The sequence below is a fragment of the Anguilla rostrata genome, chromosome 10, assembly GCF_018555375.3.
Source record: "Anguilla rostrata isolate EN2019 chromosome 10, ASM1855537v3, whole genome shotgun sequence".
Classification (NCBI taxonomy): domain Eukaryota; kingdom Metazoa; phylum Chordata; class Actinopteri; order Anguilliformes; family Anguillidae; genus Anguilla; species Anguilla rostrata.
Window position 1 is genome coordinate 7,746,055 of NC_057942.1, and position 25,546 is coordinate 7,771,600.

At 50.3% G+C, this 25,546-nt stretch overlaps 3 protein-coding genes across 5 annotated transcripts in view; all 3 read left to right on the top strand.

Annotated features, from left to right (window-relative positions):
• kat6a (K(lysine) acetyltransferase 6A) overlaps nucleotides 1-10,036 on the top strand; it is a 39,571-nt gene extending 29,535 nt beyond the window's left edge. For both annotated transcript variants that reach the window (XM_064353763.1, XM_064353764.1), the window contains exons 13-17: nucleotides 243-474; nucleotides 1,308-1,503; nucleotides 1,954-2,604; nucleotides 2,920-3,175; nucleotides 3,837-10,036. In XM_064353763.1, the coding sequence (XP_064209833.1) occupies nucleotides 243-474; nucleotides 1,308-1,503; nucleotides 1,954-2,604; nucleotides 2,920-3,175; nucleotides 3,837-7,360 (4,859 nt within the window). In that variant the 3' untranslated portion in view covers nucleotides 7,361-10,036. The remainder of the gene's footprint in view (nucleotides 1-242; nucleotides 475-1,307; nucleotides 1,504-1,953; nucleotides 2,605-2,919; nucleotides 3,176-3,836) is intronic.
• A 2,188-nt stretch (nucleotides 10,037-12,224) lies between these two features.
• Nucleotides 12,225-22,621, top strand: ap3m2 (adaptor related protein complex 3 subunit mu 2). 2 transcript variants are annotated; one of them, XM_064353765.1, is made up of 10 exons: nucleotides 12,235-12,376; nucleotides 12,856-12,910; nucleotides 13,025-13,310; nucleotides 15,336-15,507; nucleotides 16,522-16,659; nucleotides 16,924-17,009; nucleotides 17,356-17,489; nucleotides 18,480-18,687; nucleotides 19,659-19,803; nucleotides 20,480-22,621. In XM_064353765.1, the coding sequence occupies exons 3-10, from the start codon at nucleotides 13,038-13,040 to the stop codon at nucleotides 20,578-20,580; spliced, it is 1,257 nt and encodes a 418-aa protein (XP_064209835.1). In that variant the 5' UTR covers nucleotides 12,235-12,376; nucleotides 12,856-12,910; nucleotides 13,025-13,037; the 3' UTR covers nucleotides 20,581-22,621. The 2 variants fall into 2 exon arrangements, with proteins under 2 accessions (XP_064209837.1, XP_064209835.1); XM_064353767.1 differs by lacking the exon at nucleotides 12,856-12,910 and having other exon boundaries at nucleotides 12,225-12,376.
• Nucleotides 22,622-22,764: 143 nt separating this feature from the next.
• Nucleotides 22,765-25,546, top strand: part of tet3 (tet methylcytosine dioxygenase 3) — a 64,472-nt gene continuing 61,690 nt past the window's right edge. Inside the window, 1 exon segment of the mRNA XM_064353768.1 lies at nucleotides 22,765-24,898. The gene's annotated coding sequence lies outside the window, so the exon portion shown is untranslated.

Genomic DNA, 25,546 nt, shown 5'->3' on the forward strand with positions numbered 1-25,546 from the left:
GTCACGGGTTCGATTCCTGGGTAGGCTGCTGTCGTTGTACCCTTGAGCAAGGTATTTAACCTGCTTAATCGCTTCAGTATATATCTAGCTGTATAAATGGATACAATGTTAATGTTAAAAAAAAATAAAAAAAAATTGCTATGTAAATGTAGGTCGTAGGTCGGATAAGAGCGTCTGCTAAATGCCTGTAATGTAATGCTGTTGTGGGGTTTCTAAGTGTCGTGGGGTTTCTCGTTGCCCAGGTTACCTGCTCTCCAAGCGGGAGGGGCAGCCGGGCTCGCCGGAGAAGCCGCTGTCGGACCTGGGCCGGCTGTCCTACATGGCGTACTGGCGCAGCGTGGTGCTGGAGTGCCTGCATGAGGTGCGGGACCGGCAGCTCACCATCCGCCGGCTCAGCAAGATCACCGGCATCTGCCCCCAGGACATCACCGCCACCCTGCACCACCTGGGCATGCTGGAGCAGCGCGGGGAGAGGTACGCGTGCATGCATATACGTACACACACACGCTCACACACACACACACGCTCTCACACACACACACACACGCTCACACACACACACACACACACACACACGCTCGCACACACAGTCACACACACACGTACACACACACACACACACACACGCTCGCACACGCTCACACACACACACAGTCACACGCCAGCAATTGTTCCTTTCAGGTTGGCCCTGTGTTCGCCACCTTCAGCGTCTGCTCTCTGCAGCTGCAGTAGGAACACTGCCTGGCAGATGGTTACCTGTGTCTGGTCTGGGACCCTCAGGTGTTAACAGCAGAGCCGCTGCACCTCTGCAAACATCAGAGGAAAATCAATAAAGCCTCAGGCTCAGGTCTCCAGGGAAGGGGGAACAAGTACAGGTGTACAGGTGCTAATTTGTTAAGTAGACTAAACTCAATGGAGCTCCCAGGAGTCACCAGCTAGAAAACCAACAGGGAGAGTAGACAAATAGACCAATCAGAGTTCATTATGACGTGCAGGCTAAAGTTCACTTTTTTCCTTCTTACTTTCGTTTTTGGTTTGTATGTACAGTGATGCTGATGCAGTCTCGGAAATTCTGCATTAATTAGGCCAGGGTCAGGTACATATGAGATGCTTTTAGTGGTCAGATGCTGGTAATATGAGAAAACGTTCCTGCAGATTCCTCATCTTGACTGGTGTCAATAAGGTTAAAGAGTTTCAAACAGCCCCATGTCACAGGTCTGCTGCACAGATCTACCTGCAGTCACAGTCACGCTCCCAGCGCTGCCGCTGTTCTCCTGCTGATCCTGCCTCTCTGTCGCCCCCTGCAGGCTGGTCCTGGTGCGCAGAGAGAAGCTGGTGTCCAATCACATGACCCGGCTGAGGGCCCACCCCCGGCAGCTGGAGGTGGACCCCGACTGCCTGCGCTGGACCCCCGTCATCGTCACCAACACCGTGGTGTCGGAGGGCGAGGGGGAGGACGAGGAGGAGGAGGAAGAGGAGGGCGAGGGACAGACCTGCAAGGAGGTGAGCGCCCCCTGCTGACGGAACTCACCTGTACAGGCTTCCAGTTTGCAGCCAGGGGGTCTGATGACTTCAGATTGTCCAGTTTCACTTTGTAGGAAAACAACCAGACAGTTTGACACTGGTGTGTCTGCCAGTCCCAGGTGTGATTAACTGCAGGTGATGTGTTAGCCCCAGGTGTGTTTAAATGCAGGTGATGTGTTAGCCCCAGGTGTGATTAACTGCAGGTAATGTGTTAGCCTCAGGTGTGATTAACTGCAGGTAATGTGTTAGCCCCAGGTGTGTTTAAATGCAGGTGATGTGTTAGCCCCAGGTGTGTTTAAATGCAGGTAATGTGTTAGCCCCAGGTGTGTTTAAATACAGGTAATGTGTTAGCCCCAGGTGTGTTTAAATGCAGGCGATGTGGTAGACACAGATGTGTTTAAACGGTCCCCCCCCCCCCGTGTCCCGCAGAGTAAGCCCATCCGGACTTCGTCTCCGCTGCCCTGGCACATGCGGCCCGAGAGGGAGGAAGAGGAGGAGAGGAAGTGCTTCCCGGCGTTCCCGAACAGCCAGATCTCTCCGACGCGTTCTCCGGCTCGGGGCGCCCAGCTCAGCCCCGACAGGCCCCCTCTCCCGGCCAACGGCGAGCGCCGGGGCCGCGGGCGCCCGCCCAAAAGCTGGCTGTGGGGCCGGCCCAAGGACGGGCCCCGGGGGCGGCCCCGGAAACCGCGCCCGCCCGAGGAAGAGGAGGAGGAGGACGGAGTGGACGGCCCGGACCCCGCGGCGCCCTCCCTCTCCCCGGCGGCCCTCCTGGGTCCGGAGAAGGAGGCCGACTCGGGCGCCGGGCGGCCCAAGGAGGCGGCCCGCCACCCCGCAGCGCCGGCCCCCCGCAGCAGGGGGCGCCCCCCGCGCAAGAAGAGGGGCCCCAAGCGCCGGCTGAGCGAGGGCTCCGGGGAGGCCCCGCCCGCCCTGCCCCCGGCCCCCCGGCTGAGCGAGCCGCTGGCCCCCGTCCGCCGGGGCCGCTTCAGCGAGAGCAGCGAGGATGAGGAGGACGACGACGAAGAGCTGCGGCCTCGCTCCCCGCCCATCCTGACCAAGCCCACGCTAGGGCTCAAGTGCAAGGTAAGGACACACACACACACACACACACACACACACACACACACACACACACCTCGAATTACACACTGGAGTTATGAGTCCTCACTGCAGCATTAGGTCCTGTGCTGTGCTAGGCTAGGCTAGGCCATGCTAGCTTATGCATCCCTCCCTTGGGTGAACTTAGTTTGGGTTAAGGAATGTTAAAATGAAAATAAGTACAACAAGAATGAATGCATGCAAATGTGTTGGAAATGATATTGTTTAATGAACTTGGAATTACTCTGAGCTGGATAGCTTCCCGCCGTTGGCTGACGCTTGCCCCGGTCTCTTTCCCAGAAGCCCCTGCGGAAGCGGCGCATGCGGCAGCGCAGCCACCCGCACAGCAGCGTGGTGACGGAGACCATCTCGGAGACCACCGAGGTGCTGGACGAGCCCTTCGTGGACTCGGACACGGAGAGGCCCATGCCGCGGCTGGAGGAGGAGTCGCCGCTGGGCTGCCCGCTCCGCCGCTACCCCCGCGCCGCGCTCCGGCCCTCCGCCCCCGCGCCCAAGAGGGGCCGGCGGGCCAACCTCTCCGAGTCCGAGGACGAGGGTGGGTATCGGGACGGGGGCGCGTTCATTTGGGGAAGGCCTGTTTCAAGGACATGTTTGAAAAACTTGTCTTTCAAAGTCTTGTGTGCTTCAAAACATAACCAGTTCCGTGAACGTTTATGTAGTGAATCCATTTACGATTGCTAGTTCATTCTTTGTAATTACTTACTGTTCATTTTTATGAGCGCAATTAGCCATTTACCCTAATGGGACTCTGCTGTTGGGTTTCTCATAGTACCTAATAAGGAGTGAGATAGGGCTGTAGTTTGACTCCACGACTGATCGATGTCTGTCAGTGTGTTTGCGGCAGTACTGCAGAAGCCATCTTGGCCTTACTGTAAACGATACATTTTTACTCTTGTGCACTGGTGACCTGGTTCTACTCTTGCCTCTAGTGATGTCATTTTTCTTGATAAATCCGGAAATGCTGATTTTCGGACCCTAAATGTATTTGGGCACCACTGATGTTTGGCTTTATCGTTAAACGTCCTCTCTTGCTGTCAGCTGTCAAAGAGAGCTAACACTCTTGATGTGTGATGCTTAGGACACACCCAGGTTATCTGCCTGTGGTTTAGAGATTCTGACTGAAAGTTGGTGTTTAATGATCAGGGGACCTGATCTGACCTGACGATCGGTGATCGATTGCTCTCCTCTGGTTCCAGACTCCACGCCGGCGCTGAAGCCTGCGTCGGCGCTGCGCGAGCCCGAGCCGGCCGGCGAGTCGGCGGGCGAGACCCCGCCCGCGCCCGTCAAGAAGAAGAAGGGCTGGCCCAAGGGGAAGAGCCGCAAGCCCCTGCACTGGACCAAGCGCCCGGGCAGGAAGCCGGGGGGCGGGGCCGGACAGGTCGCCACGGAGACGGGGGGCGTGGCCGGCAGCCAGGGCACCGCCCCCTCCTCCTGCACGGACACTGCGCCTCCCGCCAAGGTCCGGCTGAAGCCCGGCAGGAAGCCGCGGAGCTACTACCTGCAGCGGGCGCAGGAAGAGGAAGCGCGGCAGCAGCTGGAGAGGAAGCAGCTCCTGCAGCAGCAGCAGCAGCAGCTGGAGGACAGAGCCGCCAAGAGGACGTCCCGGACCGCCGAGCGCAAGCCCGACAAGCGCAAGGACTCGGACGAGGAGGAGGACGAGGAGGAGGAGGAGGAGGACGAGTACGTGAAGAAGCGGCGGGAGGAGAAGCCCAAGCGGAGGGGGAGGCCGCCCAAGAACGCGTCCCTGCCCCCGCCGCCGCCGCCGCCCGTCAGCAAGCCGCCGCCGCCGCCCCCCGTCTCCGAGCCCGAGGAGGAGGACGACGAGGATGAGGAGGAGGAAGAGGAGGAGGCGTGGGCCGAGGAGAAGAGGAGCCGCCCGACCGCCCCGGCCGGGCTCCCCCGCCCGCCCCCGCCCCGGACGGAGCTGGAAGGCCCCGAGCCGGGAGAGAGGGAGGAGCAGGAGTGCGCGGGCAAGAGGCTGATCTCCGGGCCTGCCGGTCGCCGCGGCGACGACCACGACGCCGACGACGAGGGCGACGGTCGTCCCGAGGGCAAGGCTGAGAGCGGCGGCGCCGGCAAGAAGAGGAAGAGCCAGGACTCCGAGGAAGACGAGGACGAAGAGGACGACGATGAAGAGGAGGACGAGGAAGAGCCGGCCTCGCCAGCGCGTTCCCCGCCCGTCAAGGAGGAGCCGCAGGGAGGCGAAGGTTTTTTAGACACGGAGGGCAGCGTGACGAGGGACTACGTCAGCAAGCAGGAGGAGGAGGAGGACGAGGAAGAGGAGGAGGAGGAAGAGGCGGAGGAGGTGGAGGAGCGGCCGGCGCGGGAGGAGGCCAAGACGCGGGTGGACACCCAGGATGAGCAGCGCCGGCGGCGGGAGCAGGAGGAGTCTGCGGCCGCCGCCGCCGCCGTGGAGACGGTCACCACGGCGATCTCCGCAGTCACTGCTCCAGAGACGCTGGACCTCCAGCCGCTCCACGGGGAGGCCAAGGGGGTGCTGCTGCTGGAGCCCCACCCTCACCCGCACCCCCACCACTCGCACCCCGAATTCAAAGAGGAGCTGGGTCACCACCACCCGCACGCCCACCACCACCCCCACCACGCCAGCGAGCTGGACCTGGAGACGGTGCAGGCCGTCCAGTCGCTGACGCAAGGCGAGGCCCAGGACGAGGAGGCCGAGCCCCACGGGGCCTACCAGGACTGCGAGGAGACGCTGGCCGCCTGCCGCACCCTGCAGAGCTACAGCCAGCACGCCGAGGGCGAGGAGGAGGCGCTGGCGCTGGTGGAGGACTGCGGCGGGACGTCCCAGCACAGCAGCCCCCTGCCGGGCAGCAGCGGGGGCCCCTCCGGCCCCCAGCTCCCCGCCCTGCCCGGCCAATCGGCTCGCTCGGTCAGCAGTCCAGCCGGGCTGGCGCTGGAGTCCGCCGGGCCGGCGGGGGCGGCGGGAGGCCCGGCGGCGGGCCCCGCGGTGGGGGCCGGCGGGAACGGGGCTGGGGGGTACACCCAGATCACCCCCGAGCACCCCGGCTCCCTGTCGGCGCCCTCGCTGCAGAACATGGAGACGTCCCCCATGATGGACGTGCCGTCGGTGTCGGACCACTCCCAGCAGGTGGTGGACAGCGGCTTCAGCGACCTGGGCAGCATCGAGAGCACCACCGAGAACTACGACAACCCCAGCAGCTACGACTCCACCATGGGGGGCGGCGGGGGCGGGGGCGGCGGCAACGGCGGGGGAGGGGGGAACGGAGGGGGCGGCGGGAACAACATGTCCGCCGCCGCCGTGGCGGTAGCGGCCGCCAACGCGGCGGCGGCCAACGCCGCCTCCTCTTCCTCCTCCTCGTCGTCTTCGTCGGGCGCCTCTTCGTCCTCCGGGTCGGCGGCGGCGGCGGCGCCCTCCTCTTCCTCCTCGCAGGCCAACAGCTGCTCCTTCGTGGCGGCCCCGGGGCTCACGTCTTCCAGCGGCCCCGTGGGGGCCCAGCTGGGCATGGGCAGCTGCAGCCTGATCCAGCAGGCCGGGCCGGGCGGCGGCTCGGCGGGCGGGGCCGGCGGGGGAGGCGGGAACGGGGTCCCCCAGCCCCCGCCCCCGCCCCCTCCCCCGTCCTCCAACACCCCCGGCTGCGGCATCAAGTCGCCCCAGAGCTGCGTGATCGAGAGGCCCCCCAGCGCCAGCCAGCAGGCCCAAAAGAAGGTCCCGCCGCCCCCCCAGCAGCAGCAGCAGCAGGCCCCCAACCCGCAGCCCCCGCCCTCGGCCCCCCCGCCTCCTCCCCAGCAGCAGCAGCAGCAGCAGCAGCAGCAGCAGGCGCTGTCCCAGTGCAGCATGGGAAACGGCTTTGCCTCCACGCCCATGATCATGGAGATCCCCGAGTCGGCGGGCGGGGGCGGGGCCGGCGGCGGTGGGCGGAGCCTGTACGAGCGCATGGGCCAGGACTTCGGGGCGGGCGGCTACCCCCAGCCCTCGGCCACCTTCAGCCTGGCCAAGCTCCAGCAGCTCACCAACACCATCATGGACCCGCACGCCATGCCCTACTCCCACTCGGCCTCCGTCACCTCCTACGCCACCAGCGTGTCCCTCTCCAACCCCACCCTGGCGCAGCTGGCCCCCTCGCCCCACCCGCCCCTCCCCCCGCAGGCCCAGCCCACCATGACCCCGCCCCCGAACCTGGGCTCGGGCTCGGTCAACCTGCTCCAGTGCAACATGCCGCCGGGGGCCAACATCGGGCTGGCGCCGCCGCCGCACGCCCAGCGGCTCCAGGGCCAGATGGCCACGGTCAAGGCGCACATCGCCATCCGCTCCAAGGCGTCCCAGCTGCCGGCCGGCGCGCCGCACCAGCAGCCCATGTACAGCCGGAGCTCGGGCGCGGTGGCGGCGGCCATGCAGGGCGCGCCGCGGACCCTGGCGGTGCAGCGGGGCATGATGACCAACCTCATGCCCACGCCCGCCGCCTACAACTCCATGAACATGAACCCGCTCAACGCCATGCCCGCCGGGTACCGCATGCCGCAGCCCATGATGAACAGCGGCTACCACGGCAACCCCCCGTACATGAACCAGCCCGCCCAGTACCCCATGCAGATGCAGATGGGCATGATGGGCGGTCAGGCCTACCCGCAGCAGCCTATGCAGCCCAATCACCACGGCAACATGATGTACACGGGCCCCTCCCACCACAGCTACATGAACGCCGGCGTCCCCAAGCAATCGCCTTACATGAGCAGATGAGTGCCGACCGCGGAGCGAGGGAACGAGAGAGAGAGGGAGGGGGAGAGAGAGAGAGACGGGCGGTCCGTCTCTCCGTCCTCCCTGCTGGACTCCGGTTTCCTTTTCACTGTATTAAAAGTGTTCACCACCCTCTCCAGAGACAGACAGACAGAGACACAGAGAGCGAGCGAGAGAGAGAGAGCGTGCAAAAAGAGAAAGGGACTGTGGTTTCCTCTTTTTTTTCGTTTTTCGTTTGTAAGTGCATTCGTCTGTTTCGGTTTGCGTTCCCTCGGTAGGTCCCAGGCAGGCTCGGTGGGTGCGAGGCAGCGGGACGGCGGAATTTTGGGGGCGTGTAGGGGTGGTATACGGACCTCTCGTTCAGCAGGCAGCTCACAGCAACCCCAGTAACCTTCTGCCCCCCCCCTGCCCGCCCCCCCCTCCCCCACACTCTTTGTCCTAAACCAGGCAGGGGACTGGGGGTAGAACAGGCGAAGGGGGGGCCATACACCTCCCCTCCTCAGAGCAGGGGCGGGGGGGCGGGGAGGACCTGACCATTTTAAACTGAGAAAGTCAAAATGTGGTTAACAAGAAACAAACAAACAAAATATATATTAAACCATGCACACAATCTTTTAATTGACATAGGAAGCCTTACCTAAAAAAAAAAAGAAAAACAGAAAAAAATTGTAGATGGACTTTCTTGCTTTTTTATATTTTTTAATTTGTTTTTGTTTTTTTTTGACTGTTGAAATGCTTGTGTGCAGTCCCAAACGACCCGTTTTATTCGTTTGATTTTTATGTGTGTTTTACTGGAAAGGTGGTTTTTTCAGCCCTCTCCAACACAAACAACGAACTTACACACACACACGCCCACACACACTGACATACAGACACATATCTCTATAGCCACTGAAGTCAATGTGGAGGCACTTGATGTGTTTGATGTGGGTGGAGGTTTTTGGCGGACCGGCGGTGTGGGGTAGCGCACCCCGCTCCTGGGATCTGCGCTTCCTCGCGCGGGACACCGTGTCAGGGCGCAGTCCCGCAAACGGCACGCCAGAACGTCAGACGTCCCGGATCGTCGCCTCTTGAGAGAGAGAGAGAACGAGCACTCCCAAAAATAACCCGACAGGTTTAAGCTGAGTTATGGTTACTGTTGTGAATTTTATTTTTATTTTTTTACTTTTTTATTTTTTATTATTTTCAACTTTGATATTCTGGTTATAACCCCCCCCGCCCCCCACCCCCTGTCTCACCGAGCCAGTCTCCCTACGGACACAAGCACAGGAACTCGCTGTTGAAATTTTGCCTTTGATTCAGGGGCAAAAATTCCCTGTGTCACAAGAGCACCACTGATAAGAGAAGTAGAGAGTGAGGGAGAGAGATAGAGAGGGGGGGGGGGTCATTCAGAATGCTGGGTGGAACAACACTAAAGGAAACGGGGGCTTCTGGGAGATGAAGCAGTTTCAGCATATCGACTCTTTCATTCTTTAACCCCCCCCCCCCCACACACACACACACACACACACACACACCCCCCACCTCACTCGCTTTGAGTGTGGGCACCTGTCTCAAGCCTTCGACAGCATTGCATAGAGGTCTTCCCTTCAGCCGAAGAGCCTGCTTTTAAATTTTTTTAAAATTGCAACCCAGAGGCTTATGGATCTGGCTAGCACACAGGGCAGCTCTACGAGGGTATTACCGTGGGAACAGTGGGCTACAGAGGTGATCCGATCTCGTGCACCCCACCGACGCCCCCAAACACACACACACACCATGCGCGCACGTGCGCGCGCGCACACACCGAGATGTAGATGTGAGATTATATGCTGTCCAGAACTGTGTTAGGAATGAGGGGTGTAGACATTGTACCAGACTTTCATTGTTCCAGTATTCAAAATCTGATGAGGCTACTTTTCTTACAGACCTGACGTTTTCATATATTATTTGTGTTTTTGTTTTTTGTTTTTTTTTTCCTCTGAATTTTATCAGACTGGGCAGCTTTCTTTTATGACACAAGCTGACTCTTTTTGACTTTAGAAACTTATTGTAGAGAAAATGTTTTTTCTATAATATAAAAAAGAAAAATTCTGACATTGATATTGGTACTGTCATTTTTTTCACTTCTGTTTCAGGAAAAAAAAAACAAAAGGTATTTTTTAGCTCGACTTGGGTAATATTAATAAGAAATTCAAAACTAAAAAAAATTAAAACTCACTTTTAGTGAATTTAAGATGCCTTTAACCTCTCCATTCCATCTCATCTCTAGAGTTTTTTCTATCTTTGTGTAGTATATTAACGCTATTTTAAAACAAAAGGAGAAAAAAAAAAACAAATATCTAAAGGTCACTTAGCGTTCTTTTTTTGTTTCGATTTTTTTGTGTGTGTATAGGACGGATTCCTTGCGTCTGAGAGGCATGTAAAATGAGCTCATATTTCTGTCTGTTTATATCGCTTCCTCCTTTTGTATCCTTTGTAATTGTACATGGTGAGTCGTAAGCTAAGAGAGAGAGAGAGAGCGCAAGACGGAGAGAGCGGAGCAAAAACCGAACCCCCCCCCCCACCCCCCCTCTCTCTGGTTTTTTGGTCCCTGTATGTATTTCCACTTAATCGTTTTTTTCTTTCTTAGCAAGTACTTTCAAAAGAACTCTGTACATTTTAACATAAAACGAAAATAAATTATGTTGAGCCATTTCAGTTGTGATCGCCCTTCTTGCGAATTTATTTTTTGGTTTTTCTTTTTTCCCCATATCTTGGGTATTTTGTGCGAAGACTTGACTGAAATTTTGTGCCGCCATGCGCATCTGTGTCTGTCATAATGTCTGTCACGCTTTACACAGATGGTTCATTTTGGAAGTCTGTTGCTAATTACTTGTAGTACAATTGCCATTTTGAGAGCTTAGAATTATAGGGTTCTGTCTGCATATAGCATATTTTTGCAATAACAAAGTCTGGACTGTGTCAAGTCCGACAGTGTAGCCTGTACAGTAAGTATTTGGACACTGACACAATTTTTTGTTGTTTTGGCTCTGTACTCCAGCACATTAGATTTGAAATGAAACGAAGGATTACATGCAGACTGTCAGCTTGAATTTGTGAGTACTTTACATTCATATCAGGTAAACTATGTTTGAATTGCAGCCCTTTTTATACATAGTCCCCCCATTTTATGGTACCAAAAGTAATTGGACAAATGTAACAAAGTTGTCATTTAGCACTTGGTTGCAAATCCCTTGCGTTTGATGACTGCCTGAAGTCTGCGACTCATAGACATCATTAGATACTGGGTCCCTTCCCTGGTGATGCTCTGCCAAGCCTGTACTGCAGCCGTCTTTAGTGTCTGTTTGTTTCAGGGCATTACTGCATTTAGTCTTGTCTTCAGCAAGTGAAACACTTGTTCAATTTGATTCAGGTAAGGTGATTGGCTTAGCCAGTCAAGAACATTCCACTTTTTGACCCTGGAAAAACTCCTTGGTTGCTTTAGCAGTGTGTTTGGGGGTCACTGTCCTGCTGCAAGGTAAAGCGCTGAACAATTGGTTGGGTCTGGGCAGAGGTTTCCGTACTTCAGAATTCACCCTGCTGCTGCCGTCGACAGTCAGTAAAGACATGTTTCAGGTGGCAGTTTTAAGTGTTTAATCTGAGATACAGAATTTCTATGTTAATTGACAGAAATGTCTCATTTTTGAGTATCACTAATCTGTGACAATTGGTTGCAAATAGCCATTCTTATGATAATGTATCTCGGATGCAGTGTCTTGTGGTTCAGTGGCTTTGATTAATCCCCAGTTCTGGACCTGTCAGGAGCCCAGGAGTTGTTCTTCATCTCAGACCCCCGTGGTTTAACATTCCACATCGTCATAAGCTACTGTGCGCTTTATCTAACCTAATTTTGAAGCTGTTAACCAGCAAGCAGCGAACGCTACTGCAAGCTATATCGTTATGTTATACAGCATAAATCATTATGATTTTAGATGCGTTTCTGGGAGCTAATCTTTAAGCACAAGTAAATGATGTAGGCTACAGCGAGTGAATCCCACAATATCAATCCAAAAGGCACTTTTTAGGAATCGTGCCCGCCTGTGTGAAAATGCGCGCTTTCAGACGGACCGAGCGAAGATAGCAGCGCAGTGCGTCGTGTTGCACACCGTCAACCACCGTAGCCAATATGAAAACGCTCTGTTGGGATCAGTTCAGAGCATGCGCTGTAGATGCACTAATATACTCCTCGCGTGGATGGGCGCTGATGAAGATACGTGTACATTTATAACCTGCCAGCAACAGAATTTAAGCAGGGTTTGCCCAAGAAATGGCAGGCAAACCTTCGCGAGACAGGATCTCGGGATCTTTTCAAAGAATAAAACGGGTTCAATAAAAATTTAAATGATGTAAAACGTTTTACGCCATTTAAATATTAATTGAACCCTGAAATGTAACAGACATTCTTCAGTATAATAATGCTTGCATACACTACAGCACAAACAGACAGCAGTTTAAAATACAACAATCATGGCTTTAATCCGATGTGGCATATTTATAGGATAAATAATCGATCATAAATGTATACAGCACTAATTAGTAGCCTATTTGCTTGAGTGATGGTCATTTATAGCATCGTACAGGATCTTATCTACATCGGTTGCCGCACGGCATAATGTCTCTTGAAATGACTGTTGCTGCGCATCTTACAAAATGAAATCCGCCGCTGTGTGAGACCATACAATGTTGCGTTGACACAAAATGTCCTTAGTTCTGTGCTCCTTTCCTTAAGCCAATACCAGGTCGTGATAGCCGCTGTTTACCGATCCCTGTCCAATGATGGTTGGTTGCGCACGAATTCATTATTTCCGCATCCTTAACCAATAGATGCCGAATGGAGGCCGGGCAGCCCAGCCTTCAGAGTTCTCTGATTGGCTCTGGTGGATGTCATCTATCTAATCGCTGCTTCGGTCCAAATAACGGAGAAGGAAGCGACGGCCCTGTTAGTCTTTCCATTGAAAGAAGAAAACGCGGATAAAAGGTATTACGGAGCCAATAACGGTGAGTTCTGCCTTTTCATAAGAAAGACCAGAATATAACTGACCGTTAAGTACAGCGAGTTACTGACCTTGCTCGAGTAAAATGTTTATTTCGTAGAGAATAGATTGTCTATCATGTGTGGCCGTGTTATCGTTGTCACAAGACAACCGTGTGAGGAAATAGGGAGGAGAGAACTGGACGCACCAACAGATACGCAATCGGGTGCAAGTTATTTTCAGATGGAGCAGTGGAAAAGTATATACAATGCAGTTAGCTAGTTAGCAGTTAGCTGCTTTGAATTCCCTGCTCGACACGTCTTTGCTTGCGCACGTCGTAGGCGATGTTACCTGACATGTCTCCATCTTTGCGAACTTGATATCGCTGATGAATATTAAAGAACCAGATGTCGGCTAGCCTTCTCTGTCCTTCCTCCCCCGCCGATTCATGATGCTCTTCTTTTGTGTCCTTGGGCCCTCCCCCGCCCACCTCCTCCCCATCAGGTACCCCCTGACTATTCAGATTAGCTGAATCTGCTGAGACTAAAAGTCCAAAACGGTGAGCAGGCAGTAACAAACCTCTGCAAAAGTTTATCTGAACTGAGAGGCAGTGATATCGTGTCAGATCCCTGAGGTCCAAGCGTCACAGTCCGGTCCTCGTCCCGTGTCCTAGGCCGGCCGTCAGGATGATCCACAGCCTGTTCCTGGTGAACTCCTCGGGGGACATCTTCCTGGAGAAGCACTGGAAGAGCGTGGTCAGCCGCTCGGTGTGCGACTACTTCTTCGAGGCCCAGGAGAGGGCGAGCGAGCCAGAGAACGTGCCTCCCGTCATCCCCACTCCTCACCATTACCTCATTAGCGTGCTTCGGCACCGCATCTACTTCGTGGCCGTCATCCAGAGCGAGGTGCCGCCGCTCTTCGTCATCGAGTTCCTGCACAGAGTAGTGGACACGTTCCAGGTGCGTGGACAGTTATGCGCGTGCCTGAGTGTTCGCTGGTGTCTGTCTGAGCTTGGGTTTCCCTTTTAGCACGTTCAGATGCTATTTTCTGTTTATTTGGCGTTTTGTGTATATTCAGATCTCTCCAGAGATAGATGCACCCTGTTCTGGTTATCCACTATGCATGAATGCTTGCACACAGTCCATGAATGGATGGCAGCAGTTCGGTGGCTAACATGGAGAAGCACCACAGATTCTGCAGACCCACCTAATACTCAGCTCTGTGTATTTAACAGTGAAAATTTGTCTTCCTACTGAAGAAGCTGAAACATTCCAAGTTGATGCAAGTGTAATACCGTAATACAGGACCAGAAACTCCTGTCGCCAAAAAAGTTGAAAAGGGATGGATTACATTATCACAGGAGCTGAGTTGTCTGGTGTGTCTATATAATCTGTGTTGTTTGTTCCTAGTTAATTTGACCCATAACTCTTTTCTGAGAGTAGTGATTATAGCTGTCTGGAAGGATGGTATTTTTTGGGAAGAGCTGTCATTGCTGCTCCTTCTGCCTCACCAAAATGAAAATGTTTGGATGTTTATGGATGTGGTGACAATACTGTGGCAGGGAGTGACAGTCTTTGGTTCCACTTTCCCCTCCCACTTCCACCAATCAGATCAAGCTTAGCTGCTCCCCCCTCCCCCCGCCAACCACAATATAATAACATTCCTTCCATATAGCTCCAAACTTTCTAAAAAGGTTTAACACCAGCTTCATTTGTCTGCAATGCCAATAGTTTGTATCATTTAATAAAAACACTCATGGCATTTCTGACCATCATTTGTTTTAATGGACACACACACGCTAACTAATCTATCTCAATGGAGCAAACAAATGCATGTACCGCTCTCTCTTCACAGTGCATTTAACAGTGCGGCTGAGACTCCTAATGAGGGGCCAGTCCAGTTTTGTTCCAGACAGATTGCTCCTTGTTTCCCCCCCCCCACCACCACCCCCCGGGATATCACCGTCATGTGACTGTGGGGTCAGGCACGCGCCTTCTAGCAGAACGGATCTCTAATGAACGAGGGAGGGAGAGGGGGCGTGAGGGAGAAAGGGAGTGAAAGGGAGAGAGATGGCTATATGTTTTTTATTTTTTTATTTGGGGGGGGGGGGTGTTGCCAACTTGCCATGTATGTATTTAGTACATTTAACAGCACAAGTTTTTAGTTGTCACGCAAATAAAGATAAAGCATGTTTGAATTTGAAAGGAGGGAGATGAAGAAGGAATGCAGAGGAAGAGCCGTGTGTGAGAAAGAAAGGGTCGTAGGAAGTCACGGTGGAAGGCTAAACCCGCGTGTTCGCGAGCCAGTCCTCGGGGTTGCTGAACCGAAGGTTGCCTGAGTTCTCTGGGCGTGTGCGAGTCCCAGAGCGACACGCTTTCTCTCAGGGACTCAAAAGGGTGTGCGGTGTGTGAGGTAGTGGCACGCCTCTGTGAAACTGCTTCTGCAGAGCAATCAGGAACGCCCGCTCTGTTTGCCCTTGTGATTGTCAGTTGTGTGAGTGCAAACAGGTTCAGGTCATATCAGTAAATTTGATTCAGTTGAAGTGTGTGTGTGTGCGGGGTGGGGTGGGGTGGGGTGGGGTGGGATGGGGGGGGGGGGCAGGCAGACAGACAGAGAGACTGGGTGAACCAGTTTGTTTGGTTTTAACGTATCCTGTTTTGTCTCCGGTGTGTTTTTCATCTGTGTTTTGTGTGTGTGTGTGTCTGTATGTGTGTGTGATGTGCCTCAGACTCTTGTGTCTCTTGTGTGTATGTCTCCCTATGTCTTAGCACTACTGGGTCTGTGCATACCAGTCATGAGTCATACAGTTTAATGGATAAAACTTTAACCTTTAAACCACAGTAAAAATCAGTGTGGTGCTGAGACTTCCAAGTGTTCTGTCTTTACCTCTTTGTCACCTTTGTCACCCCTTTCTCTCTCCCTTTCCCTCTCTCTGTCTCTCTCTCCCTTTTCCTCCCTCCCTTCCTCTCTCTCCCTCTGTGCAGGATTATTTCGGGGTGTGCACGGAGGCTGCTATAAAGGACAACGTGGTGGTGGTGTATGAGCTGCTGGAGGAGATGCTGGATAATGGCTTCCCTCTGGCCACCGAGTCCAACATCCTGAAGGAGCTGATCAAACCGCCCACCATCCTGCGCACCGTGGTCAACACCATAACAGGTACGGTGCATATATCAACACCATAACAGGTACGGTGCATATATCAGCACCATAACAGGTACGGTGCATATATCAGCACCATAACAGGTACGGTGCATATATCAACACCATAACAGGTACGGTGCATATATCAGCACCATAACAGGTACGGTGCATGTATCAGCTCCTTAACAGGTACGGTGCATATATCAGCACCATAACAGGTACGGTGCATATATCAGCACCATAACAGGTACGGTGCATATATCAACACCATAACAGGTACGGTGCATATATCAACACCATAACAGGTACGGTGCATATATCAACACCATAACAGGTACGGTGCATATATCAACACCATAACAGGTACGGTGCATATATCAACACCATAACAGGTACGGTGCATATATCAGCACCATAACGGGTACGGTGCATATATCAGCACCATAACAGGTACGGTGCATATATCAACACCATAACAGGTACGGTGCATATATCAGCTCCTTAACGGGTACGGTGCATATATCAGCACCATAACGGGTACGGTGCATATATCAACACCATAACAGGTACGGTGCATATATCAACACCATAACAGGTACGGTGCATATATCAACACCATAACGGGTACGGTGCATATATCAGCACCATAACAGGTACGGTGCATATATCAACACCATAACAGGTACGGTGCATATATCAACACCATAACGGGTACGGTGCATATATCAACACCATAACAGGTACGGTGCATATATCAACACCATAACAGGTACGGTGCATATATCAACACCATAACAGGTACGGTGCATATATCAACACCATAACAGGTACGGTGCATATATCAGCTCCTTAACGGGTATGGTGCATACATTGCAATAAACAGGTACTGTACATTCATCAATGGAGTGGAGTTATGGAGTGGACTACTGCAGAATGTTTTGGTGTTGTGGAGTACTGCAGTATTTGGAGCGTTTCAGGTTGGGGGAGACTGGGGAACTACAGTGATGGTTTTGCGTTCTTCGGACGCAGGAAGTACAAACGTCGGAGAGCAGCTCCCAACAGGCCAACTGTCGGTGGTGCCATGGCGACGCACGGGAGTGAAATACACCAACAACGAGGCCTACTTTGACGTCGTGGAGGAGATCGATGCCATCATAGACAAGTCAGGTACATGGTAATTTTAGTGAATAAAACACTCAATATGATGCACGTCCAGGTGCTAACTGTCAGCTAGCATTAAAATAACCATCTCTGTCTGTCACCATGGCTTCAAGTGCCATGATCTCTGCTGTATCCAAAAAAAAAAATACAGGAAACAGAGAGGATAAAGTAACAAAAGTGAAATTTTCCAGAATTGGGATGAGCCATTTTTATCCACCCATCAGGTGGTGCTCACCCTCTCACCTCCTCATCCTCTCACCCCCTCCCCAGGTTCCACCATCACCGCGGAGATACAAGGGGTGATTGACGCCTGCGTCAAACTGACAGGCATGCCCGACCTCACCCTCTCCTTCATGGTGAGTCTCTCTTTCCTTCATCCCTCGCTTTCCCTCTAACACACTCCGCCCAGACTGAGCAAGGACACACACAAAAACACACACGCACGCACGCGCACACACACACGCACACACACGCACACACACACACACACACAGCCCCAGGACTCCACCCTCACAAGCGTGTTATTTAAACTGATAAGTTGGCTCGTTTGCACTGAAATGGTCGTTCCTACTGTTGGCCTTATTTCTTTATGTTTGCTCACGCTGATACTGTATTTGCACATGTGTAGCGCTGGCTTGTGTGCACACAGCAGACCTGTGTTCTTCTGAGGCGTTCTGTGGTCTCTCCCCGCCCCGCCTGCAGAACCCGAGGCTCCTGGACGATGTCAGCTTCCACCCGTGCGTGCGGTTCAAGCGCTGGGAGGCGGAGCGGATCCTGTCCTTCATCCCGCCTGACGGAAACTTCCGGCTGCTGTCCTACCACGTCAGCTCCCAGAAGTGAGCGCCTGGCCTGGGTCCTGCAGTCATGCGTACACGCTGTTACCGTATACACATACACACATACACACACACACACACACTGTCACGCTCCAGTCATCTCACACACACACACACGCACACACTGTCACACTCCAGTCATCTCACACACACACACACGCACACACTGTCACACTCCAGTCATCTCACGGACGTACGCACACGCACTGTTACATTCCAGTCATCTCACACACACACACACACACACACACACACACACTGTTATACTCCCGTCATCTCCCACATAAACACACGCACACACACACATTGTTATACTTCAGTTATGTCTGTCACACGCACTGTGTCACGTGCACACGCACACACGCAGTTAAATTTGGGTCACACAGTTATGCTCAGGTCAATACACACACACACACACTCTTAAAACACTTTGTGTCCGTGTGTAGTGCGTGTCTAACCCCCATCCGTGTTGGAAGCTCATCCTGGTGTCACTGAGGCAGAAACATTGCTCTTCATTAGACGGCCCAGTGCAGTAAATTATTCAGTGTTCCAGCACATTACTGCAGTCATTCAGGTGTACCGCACGCTGCCGCTTGATTGGTGGAGACTGTACATTACTCTGGTTGCCATAGCGCCTCACACGATGCTGTGCTGGTTACTGTTGCCCATCTTTGATGATTTTTTGATGATCACTCCTCCCATAAGATAATCCTGTCTTAAATGTTTAATTTCCACATGAAGAACTTTACCTCTTGCTGCAAATGTCATTTCACCAGGTGTGCCTGCTCACTTAGGACATTTCCTTCATGGACAACAAGCTTTTGGCTTGATCCCCATGCTGTCCATCATCCCCAGTTTGAACCGTTTTGCTTCTAACATCCTCTTCAAGAGCACATCGATACCAGCAGCATCGATCCCCTGCGGGACTACATTTCCCACAGTGCTTTGCCCAGGCGTGACGTCTCCTTCCCTTCCTGCCCCCCCCCCCAGCCTGGTGGCCATCCCCGTCTACGTCAAGCACAACATCACCTTCCGGGAGGGCAGCTCGCAGGGCCGCTTCGAGCTGACCCTGGGGCCCAAGCAGACCATGGGCAAGGCCGTGGAGTCCGTGCTGGTGACCAGCCAGCTGCCCCGCGGGGTCCTCAACGCCAACCTCACCTCCTCACAGGGCACCTACACCTTCGACCCGGTCACCAAGGTAACGCACCCCTCACCAAGGATACGTTCCGTTATTGAGGGGCTTCACTGGCACGATATTCCATGGTGTTGCTAAAGCATAGGTGGAAAAAAACATGATTATGTATAATAACAATAATATAGTTTTTTTTATAACAGAATAAATAACAATGAATAATTATTATACATAATTATCAATAACATAATGATAATTTCATAACTATGTATGTAGAGAAAACATTTGTGATAATGATGAGATATTTCCAGTTGTAAGAGTTGACTGAGGAGGGTTATATTTAAACCTGGAAGCTCTTGATGACAGCCTGCTTTGGATCTTTTTCTGGGGCATCTGTGTGGAATCGAAATCCGCAAATTATCGTCTGCCATCTGACATTTTAAAATTAGAACGTGACTGAAATTGGACATTCAGCTCATCTCAGGTCTTCATTTATCTACAGAATAGAGAATATCCATCTCTCCCAAAGGTAGACATGCCCATTAGGAATAATTTTTTGTCTTAAGTAATTAACTTATAGTAATTGCTGTTTTAAATGAGTTATTAAAATTGGAATTCTGTTTGTTGTGTATTTTGTGCTATTCAAGAATTGAAACACTTGAAATAGCTTTTTTTAAAGCATTGTGGCTGTTATGGAGAAAGAAAAGAGTAGAATACCAAGCTGTGCTCCGATACGGGACCTGAAAATGCCAACGCTTGGGATCTTAAAGCTGTGCGGACAGTCTGACAGCCTGGAGGCAGAACCCTATAAACCCAGGAGCTCTGGATGTGTGGAGCTGAATCCCTGTGCCCTCTTACACGTGTGAAGGTGTGATGATGTCATCAGGTGTGTTTTTTACGACGCGCGCGACGTGCGTCTGCGAGCTGGGAGCGTGCACGTGTGCCGCGCGCTCGGGCGCCGACGGGACCCGGGGGGGGGTAGGCGGTCCGGCGTGCCGTTGCCACGGTAACGAACCTGCGGTGTCCCTGTGTTGCAGCTGCTGTCCTGGGACGTGGGGAAGATCAACCCCCAGAAGCTGCCCAGTCTGAAGGGGTCCATGAGCCTGCAGGCGGGCACCTCCAAACCGGACGAGAACCCCACCATCAACATCCAGCTCAAGATCCAGCAGATGGCCATCTCAGGTACTGCCTGACCCCACTGAAGTGCACTTTTTTTTTTTGTTCCCAACCACGCACACTGACTGGACACTTCAGACAGCCACAGACTAAGCACTACATACTGTCAAAAATGACATCTAGAGATCCCACAAAGTGCCTTCCCCCAATCCCAGCTGCAGAAATCTAGTTCCTGTTAGAGTTCCTGTGCTGGCCTCTCTGTACTTTGGCACTGACTGGCTGTTATCATTTTATGTGTATCATCTAGAACCAAATTACCAACTGTCCTATTTGCTTATCGGCGTCCATGCCTTCCACAGCACTGTTTCGCTTCTCCAGGGCGTCCACTGTGGTGTGGAGAGTGGTGTATCTTGTTACTGCTGATAAACTATCTCTGCTGGCAGGATGACCTCCCACTGCCTGTACTAGCAGCACTCTACAGCGACTTTGCTTGCTCAGCACTGTGCCATGTGACATGCTCAGAATTCTCTCATTATCCAGTGTGCTCCCTTAACTGCCCACCAGGTGGAGCAAGTGAGCACAGTCATTCCCTGACTGAAAGGAATTCATGTTTTTTTTCATGCAGACTCATGGAGCCATAGGACATTTGCTCAGATTTTTTTTTTTACAGGTGAACACACACAAATGTTGGCCATTTTCCATTAAAAAAAATAAAATGTTCTCCCTCCTCCCCCGCTTCCAGGTTTGAAGGTGAATCGGCTGGACATGTACGGGGAGAAGTACAAACCCTTCAAAGGCATCAAATACATGACCAAGGCTGGCAAATTCCAGGTTCGGACATAGACAGCGAGAGCGCTCTATCACTCCAGCCCCTGGACCCCGACCACTAATGACAGCTAGAGAGCGAGCGAGCGAGAGAGAGAGAGAACGACAGCATTGAATCACATGTGTACACACATTTCAGGTTTTACACACACACACACGCTGCAGGGCTGTGGAGTTTTAAACTGGGGGGGGGGGTAAGGGGGGGCGACGCCACCTGCTCCGTGCTATGTATAGTAAATATTTCCAGGGTCACGTGTTCAAAGCTGAGAATGTCTGTGTTGGTATCCGTGTCGGCCGCCCGTCTGCCGCAGCCTGACACGCCTCCTCCCCTCCTCCTTTCCTGCCTAATTATCGTCTTTCCTGGGGGAGAATTACAGGGCTGTGTCCCCACTCCCTGCACCCCCTCCCCCCACCCCACCCTACCCCACCCCAAAGCATGTTCTTTCTAGTTTTTAAAAAGCTGCCTTTCTGGTTGTTTCTTCATTTTGGCTCCGTTCCCCTACCCTTCTGCTCGTCTTTTCTTGTCCCGCCTCCTTCTCTTCTTCTCTTCCACGCTGCTTCCGTCCCACCCCCGTGCCCGTATCCACGCGCCCGTCTAGGGCCAGGGGGCCTGAACTGGGATCCCTTTTTGACCAATTCAGAAATTTTGTAAAGAGTTAGAAGTTTTGTAGTTTGAACTACAAAAGGAACCTGAAAATAGATCAGCACTGCAGGCTCTTGAAAGGCTTGATGAGTGCAGTCGCTGATGTAGGGTGAGTTTTTGCGTTTTAGCTCGTAATGGATGAGGTTAGGATGCAGACAGGGGGAGCCTGATTCTAGATCAGTCTTCCTACTCTTGAAAGTCTTCATGAACGTGGGCTTTGATCTGGGGTCAGTTCTGCACTTGAAGTCATAATGAATAAATTTGGGAGATGCGGGTGGGGGGGGAGGGGGGGGGGCTGAAATAGACCCGTGTCTAGATCAGCATTCCAGCTCTGATACTTTATAAATACAGGCACTAATCTGGGATCAGTTTTGAATTTTAGCTTATGATGGACTAAGAAGAACAGAGGGGGGAGTGGGGAAACCTAGTTCAGTGCAATCTCCACCTCGCCCTCCCAGCCCAAAATCCTCTCTTGAACCTTCGCTGAAATGGTTTTAAGCAAAAGTAATGGTACTGTAAAACTTTAACCTCTTTATGCACAAGTACAATTCCTGCAGATCACTGACAGTTATCCACACCAATATTTAGGAATGTTCTCTTTTGTTGGGAATGTACATCTTGGTTAGGGAAATTTATTAGGTATTTGCCTCCAACCAAAACAACACTCCTTATGTAACTTTTAATGTGGCTATACAGTGCAATTTTCAGTGTTAATTAAAAAATAACTGTTAAACCAAGTCCAAAAAAAGGGACACAGATGTCCTCCATCAAAGTAAAATGTCAGAATTTTTTTTAGCACTAGCCCTTTTTGCTGTGTGGATTATTTTAGTGAAGAGGTACAACCAGTACACCCCACATCTCTCTGGTGGGGTCTACAAAGCTTCCTCACAACTTCTGTATCCATAACACAAGATGGATTATGTTGCCATGCGCCCAAAGTTTGAAATGAATGCCGCATTAATCTGGACCAAAAACACTTTGCATACCTCTCAATAACGTACACAACAAAATGATCAGTGTTAAACGAACTCTGACAGAGTTTATACAAGTCAAACAGGTACTCTGGTAGACTCATAAGTACTCTGTTACAGTTGAGTTTACACTGGATAATTGTGTGTTTATACACTGATTTCAAAATGGAGGAAATGTCACAGTGACTGAAAAGGTTTATCTGGACAGCCTTGGTGTAGCCCCTTAGCACTGGGTGATGTCACAATGACACGGCTGCTGAATTCTATTACATCTTTAAATCTGGAACAGAAGACAATTTACAGAATGTTCCTGGATTAGAGTGTAATAGGTCTGCATTTGTTTTATTTTTTGTTGTTGAGTTTTTTGTGTGTGTGTCTGTGTGTGTGTCTAGGTTAGTTTAAATGAAGGTTTATTGTCATGTGGAAATAAAGACATGAGAATAAATGTGTTTGAGAGTGTTCTTTTGTGTTGTGAGTGCATAATTTTAGTTTTAGAGCAACCTGTGTTGAGGACCAATCCCATTTCGGATCAGCCAATACAGGAAAAGAACTAAAATTCAGTGATTGATTTGAATAGTTCAATTAATAAATACAATTTATATCCTGAATTTAAATTTAATCCATGCAGGCAATGTAGTCAAGTCCTCCTTTATGACTGAATTGAAGTCTAAATGCACAACTTTCACGTCTTATTGGCTTCTTAAAACTTTTTTATACACCAAACATTGTGATCATAAATGTCATAACGCCAAAAGTAAATGCATAATTTATTATATTTATTTACATTAGAATTCAGCTAATAACAGTGCTGCAAAATGATTCGGGAACTGTGATTGTAGAGTGTGTCCTGCTATTACATCCAAGAGCGGCGTATCTACAGTAACTAGAATTGTGTCATGTGCTGTTGTAAATTTAAGTCGCTCGGGGTAATTGTGTTTGCTAAATGCCTTTAAAGATTTCCGTCTGATTCATTGGGTATCTTTAAATATTTGTAATTCACCAAAGGGACGGTGCAATATTCACAAAAACACGAAGATATATATATTAAATATATATAGCCTAAGTCTTTTAAAAGATGAGTTCACAGACCTCAGTCCATATCAGTAAACTGAAATTAAGAAATATTTTTTTCTGAGTTTGGACAACCGATTTCATTTGGTTGTGAATCTTTCCTGGATAAGCCGACAAAGGTATAATAATAGTTTTCTTTTATTTTTGGTAGCCTGTTTTAGTATTTTAATATTTGTATTTTACAGGCTACTTTCAAATGCAGAGTTGTTGTCTTTGTCTGTTATTTCCTACGAGCTGTTAAATATTTTTACTATTTAAAAACGTAGCCTGTCTAATTCTCACGCGAATCTACTGAATCACAACAGGCTGTACCTCTCAGTCCACTTTCTGCATTTTGTTTTTACCGCCCAGAAATTGTCTCGTGCACGTTTAAACGATTACATGAAATCCAGTTTTGTCGTAAGTCCTGCCCGGTGATTCTGTGTAACCTGTATGTCGATTTCTAGGTTTTATAGACTCTCCATCAATCATAAAGTTATAAAGGAACCTTATTACCAACTCTTAATTAAACTAATTATTTTTTACCTGAACAAAATATTTAGGCTGCCATATAGCCTAATATTCATCCTATAGAAAGGCCCGTCAGGCAGGCGATAGTGTTCAATAATGACACATCCTGCAGAATTGTCTTGTAATTGAACAGATTCACACATTTACGAGCTTCTTGAAATCGCCCCTCAACTGTCCCGTCATTAGCTACTAACGATTGAAATGGGTTAGGCTGTTTTATATTTTTAAAGGTTTCATCTTTTTTTATGTATTGATGCATTACAGAAGCAGTCAGCTTCAAGATGTAGCCTAGGCGTTGATTAAAAATATGCATTTGTCGTACTCTGTGAAATGAACCATAATGTAAAGATGAAATAAAAAAATAAAAAAATTATTCTTAACATTTAAAAATATGAGTGTAGCCTACCCATACATTGGTAAACAGGCTAATAGGATGTTAATATAAGTTTTATTAACAGTGTAAAAATCTGTCTTGTTAAAACATTCTACCATATAATCAATATAAAATAGCCTATTTTTATTGTAATTTCTTCTTAATTGTGCATTTATTTGTGCTTCTCTACTATTTAATGTTACTCATGACATGACACTTGGTTTTCAAAATGACAGCTGTCAACCCGGACGTTGATGACGTCACTGCACACAGAATTTAACCCTGTCGTTCCAGCGCCCTGATCGAACTCCACTCCGCAATTTACTGATCACTTCAACCTCTTTTCAACAACGTTTTCCCCCTTTTTTCTTCCTCCTCTTCTCCTTTTTTAACTCTAAGAAGACCAAGGACTTTTACCGAGACCAAGTAGAAGAAATAAGTGCTACATTTCAAGTTTCCGTGTTTTATTTTGTTAGTTGCTTTGCTCAATTTTACAGAAGGTTCAGATCTGACTGTACAATACCGTAAGAGTGGAGTTGCTTTGGTAATTTCCATGTGTAACTTTTTCCTTTTTTATTCTTTAACAACTTTTTCCATTCTCTGATGCTGGCCGGCTTGGTCGGAGATAGTAGGAAATATAGGTTTAAAAAAATATAGATATATAGGCTAATAAAAACTATATTCCTCAGAATTTATGGGCTATATTTAGTCTGCACACATTTCGAGTGGAAAGAAACCAGACATTTAAAGACCCACCCGTTAAACTCGGTACGTATAGCATGTTTCTACATGTGGATTTAACTCTTCATTTTCTGTTCTTTGACCATCAGCCCCCGACTCGCGAACTGATGCCAATGGAAAACGATGTGTATTGCGCTGGGTGAAAGTGAATTGTTTCTCACCAGTAAAGCAATTAGTGTAATACACATTTGGAGTTAACTTATAGCTTTTAAAACAAATCCGCTGATGTTTACGCACACCTTTACTACTGTTTATCCTGTTCAAGCGCAAATGCTCAATTGTTTTAATTGATCCTTATCGATGTTACTTAGCCTTTTCTTTGTGTAGGTAACCTAACGTTAGCTCAGCGAGGTTATCGTTAAGGCATTGTTGAATTAAGAGCTCCCCGGGGTGGTGTTTTCTCAGAGTAGGGGGGACTGGACGGGGGGTTCTTTCTAATGTGTCGAATTTCTCTCTTCTGCTAAATAAAGTGTTACTTCTGAATAAACAGTCATTTTATGTCCCCGGGAGTGGTAACTGCTTATTTACATACCGGGCTTTATTATGGATCAGTCTCCTTCTTTTTCATATTGCCGACAGTCTTCACCGGGCTGAAATATGTCCAATAAGCCACGTGCAAAAGACTAGTGAGCGCGTGTTGCTATTCTGTCACACTTTAGCTCTCCCGACTAAAAC